General features: G+C 57.5%; 1 protein-coding gene across 1 annotated transcript in view; it reads left to right on the top strand.

Moving 5' to 3' along the window:
• Positions 1-14,450, top strand: part of PLXNA4 (plexin A4) — a 591,498-nt gene that overhangs the window by 547,892 nt on the left and 29,156 nt on the right. Inside the window, 4 exon segments of the mRNA XM_047695300.1 lie at positions 2,245-2,513; positions 4,809-4,875; positions 5,653-5,799; positions 9,528-9,687. Of these exon segments, the coding sequence (XP_047551256.1) occupies positions 2,245-2,513; positions 4,809-4,875; positions 5,653-5,799; positions 9,528-9,687 (643 nt within the window).

The raw sequence follows: 14,450 nt of genomic DNA, 5'->3' as shown, positions 1-14,450 counted from the left end.
CCAGAACTGGGAGGGAGGTCAGCAGGACACACAGACACTGGGTACACTGAGGCCGGGCTGGCAGCAAAGTGAGGCTGCCTCTTTACCCATGTCTTCCCTTGCCAGCCCCTGTGGAGTGGGGAATGGGGGTTGGGGGGCAGGCAGGGTGCAACCGTAGGGAGCAAGGAGTTTGCCAGGGCTGGCCGTGCAGAGAGCCGGGACACGCTGAAGCCGGGCCCTGGCTCCAACCAGTTCCCGTCTCTCTCCAGAGAGCTGCCTTCTGACAGGGCCTTCTGAGGGGGCCTGCTGCTCACCCGCCAGGGGCAGGCTTAGGTCCAACTGATCTCCCACCAGGGCCCTGCCCTGAGCCTGGAACACAGGGGAGCTCAGTGAGCAAGTGGCACGAACATTTCGGATCTGCACCTGCCCCCTCCTCAGACCCAGACCCGGGGCAAACAGGGATTCTCTGGCTGCCCATCCTCCCCAGTTTTAAGCTTCTGGGGTCAAGGGGGATGACAGTTGCTAGTCAGTAAACACGGCAGTGTGTCAGGCTTCTGACACACTGTCTCCTTCAGAACTCACACCAGCCCCTAAGATGGTGTGATGTAGCACCTACTGCCCGGGCACACGGCCTGGCCCTGACCATTGTTTCTGGGCAAGTTCCCCATGGTCGTGAGGCCCTGGGATAATAATGGTACCTGCCTCGTAGGAGGTCGTGTGGCATAAACAGGTCCGTGTTTCTCAAGCACGTAGAAGAGCACTCAGCAGAGTAAGACCTACACACACATCAGCTGTTGAAGGAGCGGTGTCTTCTCAGGGTCCCCAAACTAGTATATGGCTGTAACAGTTCACCCAACCCACCGACCAGAACTGCGTTCTGCACTGTCGCATACGGCTGCTTCTTCCCAGAGACCCCTGCGGGGGAGACGCAGCCCTCGACATGGCATCTGCTTTGGAGGTCCCTGCCCCCCCAGCCCCCCACTCTGTGAAGGGTGCCCTACTCTCTTCTCAGAGGGCTTCCCCTTGTTGCCGGAGGCTCTGCTTTACTTGGTAAGCAGCCTTTTTGCTTTAATGGAAGAACCCACACAGAGCAGGCAGTGCACACGTTGGCAGAACCCAGCTCAGAGCGTTTTCCCTGAGTGAACACAGCCATCCAGCCAGCACACAGATAGGAAACCGAAGGTTACCAGCCCTCCCCAGAAGTCCCTGAGTGCCCCCTTCCCGTCCCCCAGAATCACCACTTTCCTGCCATCGTTGATGGTTTTTTAAAAATCTTTATTTAAAGGCTACTTTACGGTTCGCCCTCTTCTTTCTGACTTCCTTCATTCAATGCTGCGAGAGGTACTCCTGCTGCTATGAGCAGCGGAAGGTCCTTCCTTCCCATGCCTGTGTGGCTTCCTGCTGGGCGATATGCTGCAGTTCCTGGAGCCATTTGCTGTCGCTGGGCAGCCGGCTGTTTCCAGTCTGGGGCTGTGATACGCAGAGCTGCTGTGTCCCCGTGCATCTCGGGGATGCGTCTTCCCTCCCTAGCTCCGTCGCTGGCTAGTGTATACAGAGCGGACGGTGCCCCCTTGCAGACAAAACCTTCCTCCTCCCCTTTCCCTGGGTCTCAGAGGAGTTTCTGAGAAAACATTAGTCACTGGAGTCGATCAGGGAGCACCTGAGAGACCTTCGGGCTTAGTCTTCCCCTTTCTGTGTGGGTGAATGACCCGGGCCCCCAGAGAAGTTACTGGACTTGCCTAAGGTCACACAGGGCAGTGGTGACAGAGCCTCGCGGACCCCACATGTCCTGACTCTGAGGCCACTGGTCTGTTAACGGGATCCACGCAGCCAGAGAAGGGTCAGCATCAGGTTGGCTGGAGGCTCAGGTGTGGTGATCCCTCTCCCCACTGGGGTCACCCGCGGCAGCCCCCGACCCCCACCTCCTGAAGGCCCCCCGGGGGGTGTGGTCTGTGAGGCTCATCTGCCATGGTGCGGGGCCTCTGACCAGCTCTGGGTCCCTGCCAGGGAAGAACGCAGGCTCCCACGTGGGTGGGGATCCCTGCATTGTCATGATGACGCGCCTCCCCGGGTTCAGCTCCGAACCAGAGGCCATGAGCAGCCGTGTGGGTTAAGCAAACTGCGCGGTGCCTGGCACCCAACGAGGCCTTGGTGCCGCTGGCCAGCTGGGCTGAGGCCTGAGTGGCGGTGGGGTCCGCAGGGCGCACAGCTGACCCAGGACCCAGCTGGCTATCAGGACCTTCCCCCCCCGGGGCTCGTCCGCAGGTTCCGGGCTACCGGCAGGAGCGCGTGGAGAAGGGCCTGAAGCTCTTCGCCCAGCTCATCAACAACAAGGTGTTCCTGCTGTCCTTCATCCGCACGCTGGAGTCTCAGCGCAGCTTCTCCATGCGCGACCGCGGCAACGTGGCGTCGCTCATCATGACGGTGCTGCAGAGCAAGCTGGAGTACGCCACCGATGTGCTGAAGCAGCTGCTGGCCGACCTCATCGACAAGAACCTGGAGAGCAAGAACCACCCCAAGCTGCTTCTCCGGAGGTGAGGGTCGGGCCCGGGTTGGGGGGCGGGGACACAGGTCAAGGAGAGCTCACTCGCCTGGATCTTGGGCCTCCTGGGGACATGGGGGCAAGGCTCCCAGAAGGAGCCGCCAAGGCCGCCCATGCCCTCTGGGCAGAAGCTGTCCCCACGGCCCGTCTGTTTCTCTAGTGCCCTGCATCTGCTCTGCCTTCTTCTTTCTTTCTGTCCTTCCGCCCCCCAATTATGACCTTCCCACTGGAGTTACTCTCCCGTGGACTCTTCAGGGGTTGTTTTTCCATCCCCTACCCTTACCTACACCAGAACATGAATTAGGAGAGATACCCCCAGGCCTTCTGTCTTGGGAACCCGCCACAGCATCTCAAGATGGGAGATTTCAGCCCTGGCAGCTCTCCCTGCTGTCGGGGACCAGCCCCGGAGCCTCACCCCGGAGCCTGTAGGTAATGCGGGCTCTCCGGTCCCAGCCCACACGCAGTGGGGCGGAATCGGCAGGCTCCCGAGAAACCGCAGTGCCGAAGGTCCGCTGGGGTGTGAGAAGCCCTGGGCCGGCCGGTGTGTCCTCACCTGATGCACCTACTGGAGGCTCTGCGTGGGTCTGGGGACGCTCCACCAACCCCCCCACTCGGATGCCATACTGTGGAGACCCGAATAGCCACATGTGGCCACCGAGACCTATCCCGTGGCTTCAGCTTTATAGGACAGTGACTCCCTGACTCCATCCAGGCTGCCACTCACATCTGCCTCCTCCTGGAAGGCCACTTCTCATCTAGGCTGTTCGTGCAATGCCTTTAGCCTTCGCACGGACAAAGCCGGAAAGGTCCCACGTCCAGCCATCACGCCACGGTGCCATCTGCCTCTGCCTCTTCTGCCTCCCATCCTCGGTGTCTGGGTCCGAGGCGGAGCCTCCTGCTTGGGCCAAGTGGCTCGATTTGGCTTTCCGAAGTGTTTACCTCGGGCTTTTCCCTGTGCCCTGGGCATCTGCCGGCACAGCTGCGGAAGGTTGCTGCGCATCGGAGCAACCACCCAGCTCCGGAAACAGCGAGGTAGATCATTCTGAGTTTTGTTTTACTTCCACCACGCAGACGCCCACCGGCATCATGCTGGGGTTGCCACTGCCTGCCAGAGCTCCCACCGACAATTGCCCGCCGTGGCCTCGCTCTGGATCTGCGCGTCTCCTGCCTCTTGTTTTCCACCCGCTCGCTCCCAGATGCTGTCTCTGCTTCTACCCTCCTCCATCGCCCTTTCTTCCTCTTGCCCCTGGCTGGCCCCCTCACTTCGACAGTCTTCCTTCTCATCTCCTCCTACTTTGCTGTGGAGCTCACAGCCGCCCAGCTGCCGCGGGGCTCCCGCCAACTGCAACTTCTGGGTCTGGCCAAACATACCTGGGTGGGCTCCTTGCTCTCTGGAGCTGGCCCAGGCTGAGCATGAGTTTGAGTCTCAAAGAGTTTTCTCTACATGGATGCAACCCAAAGGGTCTTTTGGCCCCACCCGTGATGCAACAGAGGCTTCCCTTCCAAGGTAAAAGGAGAAGTGGACTTAGGTAGCAGCACAAAGAATGCAAATTAGACACAAGAAGGCACTTCCTGTCATTACAAATGACACATGAGCAGGGTTCCCAGGAGGAGTTCCAAAGGACTCTGAGGCAGGATAATTTGGGCATTGCTTAGGATGAGTTAAGTACGCAGGTTTAATCTGTCAGCTCTGGGAGTCTTTCGCTCTAGGTGATGGGGTCAGACGAATGTATCTGGCCTTTGTCGCCTGACCCACTCCTCCTGCCACCTTCCTATCTGTGCCCTGCCAAATTAGTATGACCCCAGGTTTTTCAGTTTTCTTCTCTCACTCACCCACGGGAACTAGAAAGTTCTCTAAAGCTGTCCTGTTCAATGTGGTGACTACAAGCTACACATGCACATTCAAATGCAGATAATGAAAGGTGAAGAAAATGTAACATTCCACTCCTCAGGCACACTAGCCACATTTTGAGTGCTCTGTGGGCACCTATGGCTGGTGGCTTTGCCACCGGACAGCTCAAGAGTTCATCATCAACACAGAGAGCACTGACGGACAGAGCTACTACCGCACTTTCCCACCGGACACCCAGCTGGGAGCCCAACACCAGAAGGTTGTCTTGTCTCATCACCCTGGGGTTTCTAGGAATCAGTGGAATTCCAGTATTCTTTAGGATCTCAGGATTTGGCCCAAAAGTCGAAAGCAGCAACATCAATGCAGAATCGGTCCCTTGCCTTCCCAGTTCTTGGCCTCTGACCAGCTGCTTCTGTCTTTGTCTTGCTGTGACAGGACTGAGTCAGTGGCCGAAAAGATGTTGACCAACTGGTTCACTTTCCTGCTCTACAAGTTTCTCAAGGTACGACTGGATATGGAGGTATCATTGGTGCTGCCTGTTACCCCCTCCAGCTTCCCTGCACACCCTGAAGCCCACATTCCCCAGGCCTAACTCCTAGAACCCCACCAGGAAATGTAGTCCCCCTCGTCACCTTCACTGTCACCAAGGGGGCAGACTCCCAACCATCTCAGGAGACCCCCACCCTGTCAATCCTGGCGTGAAAGACAATCCCATCCCCAGGCCAGGGGGAGATGAGCCCATGAGAGGACCCCATGTGAGCCCCAAAGCCAAAATCCCCTTGTACGCTCAAAACGGTTCATCCCTTAGTTCCCTGCTTTCCCTGTTCCTCCCCTTCCGCCTCTCCCAGCCCCAGACTCCCCCAGGCTGATCAGGATCCCTGAGCAGGGACCACAGTTATGTGTGGCAGCAGCTAAGCCGCCCATGTGCCCCGGAGGTGGAAGAGCTCCCTGACTCCGATTATAACCTTGCTTCCGAAGGACGTCGCACCCCCCGGGCACAGACCTCTGTCTCCTGATGGGCTGCGGAGGAAGTGGGTGGAGTGGGGTGGGGAAGAGAAACCAAGAGGGGACAGGAGGCAGGAAGGTGAAGAGGAGAGGGCACACAGAGAAAACAGGTATCCAGAGGGCCAGGAGAAATGTGCGTCTGAAGGGGGAGCTGACAACAGAGGCCGGGGAGCAGGAGAGAATTGGAGCAGAGGAGTGGAAAGCAGCCCTTCGAGAAACGGGCTCCAGGAGGTTGGTCCAGAGTCCGCCCAGCACGGTTCTTCTCTGCATGCAGGAGTGTGCCGGGGAGCCTCTGTTCTCGCTCTTCTGTGCCATCAAGCAGCAGATGGAGAAGGGGCCCATCGACGCCATCACAGGAGAGGCCCGCTACTCTCTGAGCGAGGACAAGCTCATCCGCCAGCAGATCGACTACAAAACCCTGGTAAAGCAGCCTCGCGCCTTTGCCCTGGGGCCCCGGTAACGGGGCTGAGGTCCCATGCAGTCCCTGCCCAGCAGAGGGGATGGTGGAGATGCTGAAAATCCACCTGGCCTGGTTGACCTGCTGCACTGGGCCAGCCGGGTGTCCCACCTGGGCCTGTCACCCCAGACTCCCCCAGGACCCCCACACCAGAGCACCTGGATTGAGGGACCAGTAGCTGAGGCACGTCTGAGCGACACTCTAGGGACCCATGTGGTTCCAGACCAGCGCGCGGAATGTGGGGTCATAAGGCCTCGCCGCAGCTGGCTGGCTGATTGCACTGAGGGAACCGCTCATCGTCTCCCCCGGGGTGGGGCAGGGGCACTTCCAGGCAGTGCAGGTGGGGGCCCGAAGGAGAGGAAACTGGAAAGAGTCCCTCGTGTTTCAGGAGCCCACCTCTGCCCTCCAGTCTACGTTCAAATACACCCACACCCCAAGAATGTGAGGCTGGATTGGCCTACCGGTCTTTGTCCAGGGAATGCGGGGCTTCCCTCTGCCAAGGTTAGACCCCCTCTTCCGATAGCAGCTGTCACCCCAGGAGGCAGCCAGGCTCAGCGCAGAGGAGCGTGAGGTCTGGACTGGAGCCCTGACTGCTTCAGCAATGGGGTGATTTGGGGCAGGTGCCTCAACGCCTCGACTTGGGGTGTGTTCGTCTGAAAAAAAAGGAGGGTAACACTAGAACTTATTTACACAGGGATAGTAATAGTGCATACCCACAACGTTGTCCGGAGGATGGAATAGGGCAAGGCGTGCGAGGCAGGGAGCACCGAGTAAGCGCTCCCTGCTGCCCACGGAGGCCCTCCACCACTTTCCCGCCACCGTGCCCTGCCTGTCTGCTACGGTCCCTCCGGGCCTGGCACTCACCCTCACCCTCACCCCTGGCTCTTGTGAACAGAGGTGTGATTTCCCACCAGGCCTCCACTAGGAAAGCGGAGAGGGCATGAAAGGAAGGAGGTAGACTATAAGCTAACAGGTGTTGGCGATGACACATGGGAGGTGCCCAAGATGGGGGGGGGGTGCGGACAGAAGACAGATGGGATTTAAATGTATTTATGGGATTATGGGAAGGGGGGCCTGGTTGGCCCAATTAGTTAAGCATCCAACTCTCGATTTCGGCTCAGGTCAGGATCTCAAGGTTGTGAGACTGAGCCCCCATGTTGGGCTCGCACTGGGCGTGGAGCCTGCTTTAGATTCTCTCTCCCCCTCTGCCACTCCCCCTCTCTTTCTAAAAAATATAAATCAATAAAATAAAAGTGCCAGGCCAAGACAGGGCAGGGCTGAGCTGGGCTGAGCCGGGCAGGAGCGGTAAGCCCCAGGGTAAATCCCAGACCCCAGGAGAACAGGGAGACGGTCCCTCCTGGCTAAGGATGATGCTGGGATGGCTGGGGGGTCCCACTGGGTTCCCCTAAGGTGGTTTCAGAGGAGCAGCTGTGACTGGGGACCTTGCTTCCTTACAGTCACGTTCTGCTCTGGAGGAGAAAGTTAGAGGCTCTGATTAAAATGAAAAAGGGGGGTGGGGGGGAGAATCTTCCCAAAATAGAGACCAGGATAGATTTTTAGTGCTCTGGAAGTATCTCTGAAACGTCTCCTGCCTGATCTCCCCGCACCCCTTCCTCTCCCATCCCACCCGCGGTTGCTCAGTACGGAATCCAGTACCGTGAGCTGCGGCAGTGCCCTGTCCCCGCAGCAGCATCCTTTCCTCGGGAGGCCAGGCTGCTTGCAGATGGTGGGACTTCCTGCCCGTGTGAGGAACTGGAGTGGGCCGGGGGCCCAGCCTTCGGGCGGACAGCCTGGGGAGGGGAGGAGGAGATCGCGCTTGTTCCGCCCAGGGAAGACGGGCACACAGGGAGGTGTAAGGCCACCTCGGGCCTGAGAAAGGGACTCCAGTAGGTGGAAGGGGAGCAGCCCCGGGCTGCTGAGGGGGGAGAGGAAGGGAGGGAAAGCTGGAGGAGCTCTGAACAATTTGGGCCAACTGATGCTGTCGCTGTCCTGGGCCGGGGGTTACCCCAAAGGAGACAGGTGCTGAGAGGCTCAGGGCCAGCCCGATTCATAGCAAGGCGACCCTCCGAGGTGTTGCGTGATTAACTGGCCTGACAGTAGAACTTGAGTTCTCCTGTCCCAGGGCCCTGCTGCTGGGAGAACCTGCTGCCATCACCCACCAGCTTGCTGGGTGTGGGTGCTTCTCTGGGAGCCTGCTGGGTGCCAGAGGTTGGACATTTACCGGCTATAATGCAGAATCTCAGGCTCACCCCGGACCTCCTGAGTCAGCACCTGCATTCTAACAAAACCACTGAGTGATTCTAGTCACATTGAACTTGAGAAGCCCTGAGCTAGCAGGAAAAAAAAACCACCAACAACAACAATCTCTAGTTTGCTCAGAAACTAACCAAGGAGTGTAAGAATGGGATCAGGGAAGGGACTTCCGGGTGGAGCTGTGGTGTGGCCAGTGGCCAGGAAACCCTGTCCCTCCATACGGCTACTGGCCACTGCTTCTTCTCTGGATGCCCCGAAGCATCCTATGGAGTTCTCCTAGGCCACCACGAACCCCTGAGGCAAGTAGAAATGTCAGAAGAGCACACGCAGGGGCAGCCTCTGTCTCAGGGTCCTTCGCGGGGAGGACGCCCGGAAAAAGCTGGGCTGCTGCCTGGGGGAGGCTGAGCCCAGGGCAGCATGAAGTGGCAGGCTGTGCTTGGCCACGGATGGGGCAGTGAGGGGCCAGGAAGGCTGTAGAAGGACCAGCTGGGAGAGGGCACTCAGAAGGGACCCCCAGTCTGGAGTTCCTTCCACCATTGTTTCCAGTTTAGGACATTTTGAGGGTGAGAGTTTGGTTTTACAGATTTAGGTTTTTTTCCCTGCTTAATGGAAGAAGCATGTTCCCCTGTGAGCTCGCAGCACTCTGGCTGCTAATGAAAGGCAGGCGTCCAGGGGCCAGGGTTCTGATTGCCCCCATGTGGAGTGGGGGTGCGGGGGGAAGCTGGGTCTGCGTCTGCAGGCCTGCAGTGGCGGGGGCGGGGGGAGGTGCAGGGAGAGATCAGAGAGGAATGCGAGGAGGGTGTGGGAGCGGTGTGCCCCACCGTGGTCCCCGCAGGATCCCACACTGTCCCATCCATGTAGACGGAGCCCTCCCTGAGAACAGCGCGGGAAGAGAAGCCTTGGGAAACAGCCCAGAACTTTTTCAAGGAAAAAAAAACATCACTTGGTTCTTTAAGCAGAGCCTTCATTTTTCTGACTAGCTCCAAAAAGAGACACGGAGGCCCTGAGCCAGGGCGGCCTCCTCTCCGAACATGAGGTTCCAGGCTCAGAGTCAGGAAGGCATCTCCAGTGGCCTGAACTGGCACCTTTTTATTTTTAAAGAACACATGAAGCTTCTTATAGATTCTCCAACCTCTCATCGGCCCAGAACCCTCACAAAAATTGAAGCTTACGAAATCTCTTGAGCAAGGAACCAGATTCACATTCGTGCGTGCATGTTGGGGTGGGGGGAGGGAGTGACAGGAAGGACCGACACACATGGAAGGTGGGGGTCCAGAGCTGGGCACAAGTCTGGGCATGCTGCAGAGAAGGCGCCATGTGTGCCCGTGGTGTGCACGTGAGAGAGAAGAGTGCGTGTTCGCCACGGTGTCCAGAAGGCGCCTGGGACTCCGCTCCTCCTGCTGCCCTCCCCCACACGCCTCTGCCTCCCCTTCCTCCAGGTCCTGAGCTGTGTCAACCCAGACAATGCCAACAGCCCCGAGGTCCCCGTGAAGATCCTCAACTGTGACACCATTACTCAGGTCAAGGAGAAGATTCTGGACGCCATCTTTAAGAATGTGCCCTGCTCGCACCGGCCCAAGGCTGCAGATATGGACCTGGGTGAGTTGACCACCCAGCCAGGGATGCCCTAGGACTGAGCACTAGCCAGAGAGGGGACTACGTCTGCCGGCAGCACCACCGCTCCCGGGGGCTTTGGAGTAGCCAAGGGGTGTCCTATCCGTTGTGAAGGGGATTCAGGCTGAGTCTGTGTGGTCCAAAGTCCCGCCACCACCATTGTTAGCCACCGGGCTCTTCCCTTCTCCTCTGTTCTGTGCGTGTCATTTTTGCTGACTACCAAGGCAGGAGGGATCTGGGTCAGTGATGGAGGATGGAGAGAAAGAAAAGAGAGAAATGAGAGATGACAGCCTGCTGGGGAGCAGGACGACATTTTATTTGAATGTTCCACGAATAGCTCGCGTAGCCTATATAAACACGGGGCACGCCACTTAGGGCCCGCTGTACTTGGATCCGGTGAAGTTTGGCCTGAGTGTTTAATGAGACGTTGTCCTGGGGGAAATCCTGGTGGGGAGTTCTGAGCTGCAGAGGGGCCGGGGCTGAAGAGAGGCAGTGTGGCATGGTGGTTCGGCGTGACACCTGGATTTGAGTCCTGACACCGCGAAGTCCCAGCTGTGTGACTTTGGTCCGGGTACTTACCCTTTCTGTGCCTTCGTTTCTTTACCACTCCGACAGTGATAATCCTAGTGTGCACCTCCCTGTAAGAAGGAAATGAGATGAGGCGTGTAAAAACCTCTCGATGCAGTGCCTGGTCCGTAGCGCACACTCAGTTAGCCTTGGCTGCTGTCATTACGGCTTAGGAGAGGAACTCGGGGGAGGAGATGGCCTGTGTCTGTTTGTTGATCTGGGGCACGGAGAGAAAGGCATTGATGTGTATGTGCTTGTGTCTGGAGATTTGTGGCAAAGGAGGGGGTGGGAGGATGTCCAGGGGCCCCTAACCCATCCATCTGGCCTCTAAGCTGCCTTCAGCTAAGCTGTCCAAGACGGAGGGTGTCTACCCTGTTGTCTAACATCCAGAGGGAATCTTCAGCCCCTCTTGCTGTGCCACCCACTTCCCCCCAAATTCTCATGCCTGAAGACTCAGGATCGGGGAGTTCTGCTAACCCACCTCAACACTTTGTGCTTCCTTTAACCCCCATCCTCTTGCTCGGCCCCCCGTGGGCTGTGTTTGGCACCAGACCCAGGGCTTGGATGCGTAGGGAGAGAGACTAGGCGAGCACATGCTCCCCTTCACCTGGGAGGCGGCCCTGCACCTGCTGCTTCAGGGACAGGGAGGAGGCCTATGCGAGAGCCCGAGAGCCGGCGGTGGTGGCGTGCGGGCGAGCGTGTCCCCCTGCGCGACCCAGAGCTCTGGGCCCTATGGTGGGAGTGAAGGCTTGTGTCTGCGTGCGGTCACTCTGCTGCCAGGGAGATCCCACAGACTGACGGGGGGAGCCTCCTACTACAGAAGAGTGGGAGGGGACCCAGCTTCCAGGAAGCCAGGCTCCCACATTCCCCACCCCAAACAGTGAAGGGGGTTGTTCCATAACGGGTGTCCCCAGGGAGAGCTGAGTTCCCGCCGGTGGCCAGAGAGCTCCCACCGGTGGTCCTTCTTTCTCCGTGTGGGACCCACATCCGTCCGCGTGCATGCTCGGCTTCTCGGTGTCCTTATCTGCTCAGTGGGCGGGGGACAAGCCAGCACAGTGGGGCGCAGAGGAGGAGCCACTAGAAAAGCCTTCCGGCTGGAAGGTAAGTTTGGAAAGATGGTGCTGGAACACAGGACAAGCTCCTGGGTGCAGGAGCCTATCGGATCGTTGTTTCTTGCCCGGGAATGGGGTGACTCTCCCGGAGAGAGAGCGGCACGTGGCCTCGTAAGCCTCCACCGGAGCACAGAGATGGAGTTTTCGCACAGGAATGCCTTCTCTTCCTGACCAGAAAAGGGCAGTTGGGTGGTGAAGAACATTCCCTCCCGGGGTGGCCTGGCTGTGAGGAAGGGCGGGACCCGCGTTCTCCATTGTCCTCTCAACCCCAAGCTAGGGGGCTCCCTCTGGAAGCAGATCCGGGGACCACGCCCTCCGCACCTGCTTGATTTCCTGGAGCAACTCTGTGGCCGGGGATCTGCACGCCCTGAGCTTGGGAGGGGAAGGGGCTGCTTCTAGCTTTAGAAAACTGCTCCCTTCTGAGGTCTAGGGGTGCAAGCCCAGCACAGCAGATGGTGAATGAAGACGGAAAGCACCGCGTGGCCGCAGGGGTGAACCATTTGCCGTGGAAGGGGCAGCCTCCCTGCTACTCCCTGCCTCCCCCCAACCCTGCCCCAAGGGTCGGGCTGAGCCGGGCTGCCCACTCCGGAGCTCCAGCTGCTCCAGGCCAGGGAGAGGCCCTCTGCCTCCCAGTGAGGTAGCGTGTCCCGTGACCCACTGGCCACCACAGCTGCCCACAATTCAGATCCCGAGAGACCATGGGGCACCTGCCCCGGCAGAAGTGCTGCTGGGGAGGACCCAGGGACTATCCTGGAGGCACAAGCCTCCAGCCGCAGGGCCAGATAAGTGGGGAGCCTACTGGGGAGGGAGTGCTATGTGGAACTCCTTATAAAGGCCTCCCGTGGTGGGTCCTCTTCGAAGGAATGTCCTTGTTCTATTAGATCCAAGTCTTGGAGCTGCCCAGAAAGCTCCCGCCTTCTTTCTACCAAAGCCAGACTGTGTAACAAGGAAACAGGACCTCCTCTGAGACCCAAATGCTTTTTCCACATGATTCAACTCCTCCTCGTGGTCCCCAAGGGGAGAGAGAGGCAAGGCAAGTTTTTCCCATCATGTAGGTGATAGTGCTTTAAAAGCCTAAAAGCAATTTACAAATGTAAAGTGTGATTATTATTAAAAATTAAGCTATGCCAAAGGGACAGAACACGAAGCCCACCGGCCCAGAAAGGACTCAGCCGCATGCCTGGGCCAGAGGCAAGATAGCCAGGCATCCTCCTCTCATTCCCCACTTCCCTAGGTGGGGGCACTGGCCACACGCCTTCCCCCCCATGTTGGGGGTTAGGGTTTCAACATAAGAATTCTGGTGGGACACATTCCATCTCTGGCAAGGGAGCCGGCCAAGTTCAAAACCTCCAAGGTAGGCTGGCGGGCTGGAGACCCAGGAAGGAGCCCGTATTGCAGGTCAAGTCCGAAGACTTCTGCAGGCAGAATTCCCTCTTGCTCAGGGGAGGTCAGTCTTCTCTCCTCTTCAGGCCTTCAACTCACTAGATGAAGCCCACCTACATTATGGAGGGCAATTCACTTTCCGATTTAAGTGTTAATCTCATCTAAAACAACCTCACAGAAACATCCGGAACAATGTCTGAGCACATAACTGGATGCCTAACTCCAGTCAAGTTGACACATCAAATGAACCCACACAGGAGCCCAAGTGAAGGACACTAGGTCTGCTCTCCTTTCAGTCTGTTGGAATCTAGGGAAGGAGAGGCACCACCGGGCAGGCTTTGGGGGCAGTGCCGGGTCAGGGAGAACCTTGGGAGCTCTCAAAGCACAGTGGCCATGGTGCCCCACTCTTTTATACAAGAGGCTGTCCTCACCCCTTTTATGTCCCTTTCTACCTGCCAGTATTGGGTCTGATCTGAGTAACCCCTGCAGCACTAAACTCTTTAACCGATGTATCGTAGAGCCTGCCTCGGGGCAAGCTCTGAGCCAGGCATGGGGGTGCCAGTGTGAGCTCGACGAGTTCCTCATCTCTTTGCACAGCCTCAGAAGGCAGGACACCCCTCCCTATGAGCCAGGGCACTCAGCAAAGTGGGCATCACTGATGCTGGTCTGCTCCACTGCACAGGAGAATCGGCCACTCAGAGAGGCACAGCGCGTGGGCCCTGGTCCCACAGCAGGAAGGCGGAGAGAACACCCATGTCCTCCCTGTACAGTCTCCCCATGGGCCTTGACCTTCCGAGATTCCTCTGGTTTAAGGCAAATGCTCTCTCAATAGCCCCGGAACTCCACTACCCGCTCCGTCTTGCCGTTCAGGGTTCAAGTCATGCTGAATGGAGACATATATATATATATATATATATATATATATTTTTTTTTTTTTTTTCCCCCGCAAACAAGTAATTTCTGCATGCAGTAAAAAGATACACTATCTTCCAAGGGAAACATAAAGAGTTCACAGCCGCCGTCTCCCCAGTTTGCATTTTCCGCTGCACCTGATGGGAAGGACAGATAAAGATAATGGGATTTTTTTTTTTTCTTTCTTCCTTCACCTGCCTCTCTCCCAGGAAGGTGGACGTGTAACAAATTGGATTGTGAATGTGTCTTTCCTTTGTTCTCGGACTCTGGAGCAGGGCACAGGGCTGCCAGGCAGGAGCTGGGAAAGAGAGATCAGAGCTAGCCACTCCCTCTTGGTGCTGTGCGTCGGAATCCCAGGGTCACCTTTCCCCCTCCCCGGTGCCCACCACCTGCCTTCTTCACTCTTCTTTGACGCTGCACAGCAGAGCCCAGCTGGAGGGACCCCAGAGCCTCTGTGTCCCCTACTCAAGAATATCCATTAAGCTTTAGCTCCTCTCCTTAATCGAGGAGCAGAACCCAGTCATCTTTTGCCTGCAGCACCCACAGACTTTCCCCCCAAAGCAATAACTAGCCAGAGCCGCACGCTTTCTGGTCTCTGGAGACTTTGCACCTAGAGTGCAGGTGGCACAGTCCCACCTGGGCATTTCTTCCTGGAACATCACATTTCATAGTTCAGTTATTTCCTATTTTAGAACTTGCTCTCACAATAACTAAAATACTATTTTTTTTGGTAACAAAACATATTTGGACAGTACCTCCTTCCACCCCCAGGTC

The sequence above is a fragment of the Lutra lutra genome, chromosome 11 (genome assembly GCF_902655055.1).
Source record: "Lutra lutra chromosome 11, mLutLut1.2, whole genome shotgun sequence".
In the NCBI taxonomy this organism is placed as follows: Eukaryota; Metazoa; Chordata; class Mammalia; order Carnivora; family Mustelidae; genus Lutra; species Lutra lutra.
The sequence above is the reverse complement of the archived record's forward strand: the minus strand, read 5'-3'. Positions and strand labels throughout refer to the sequence as shown.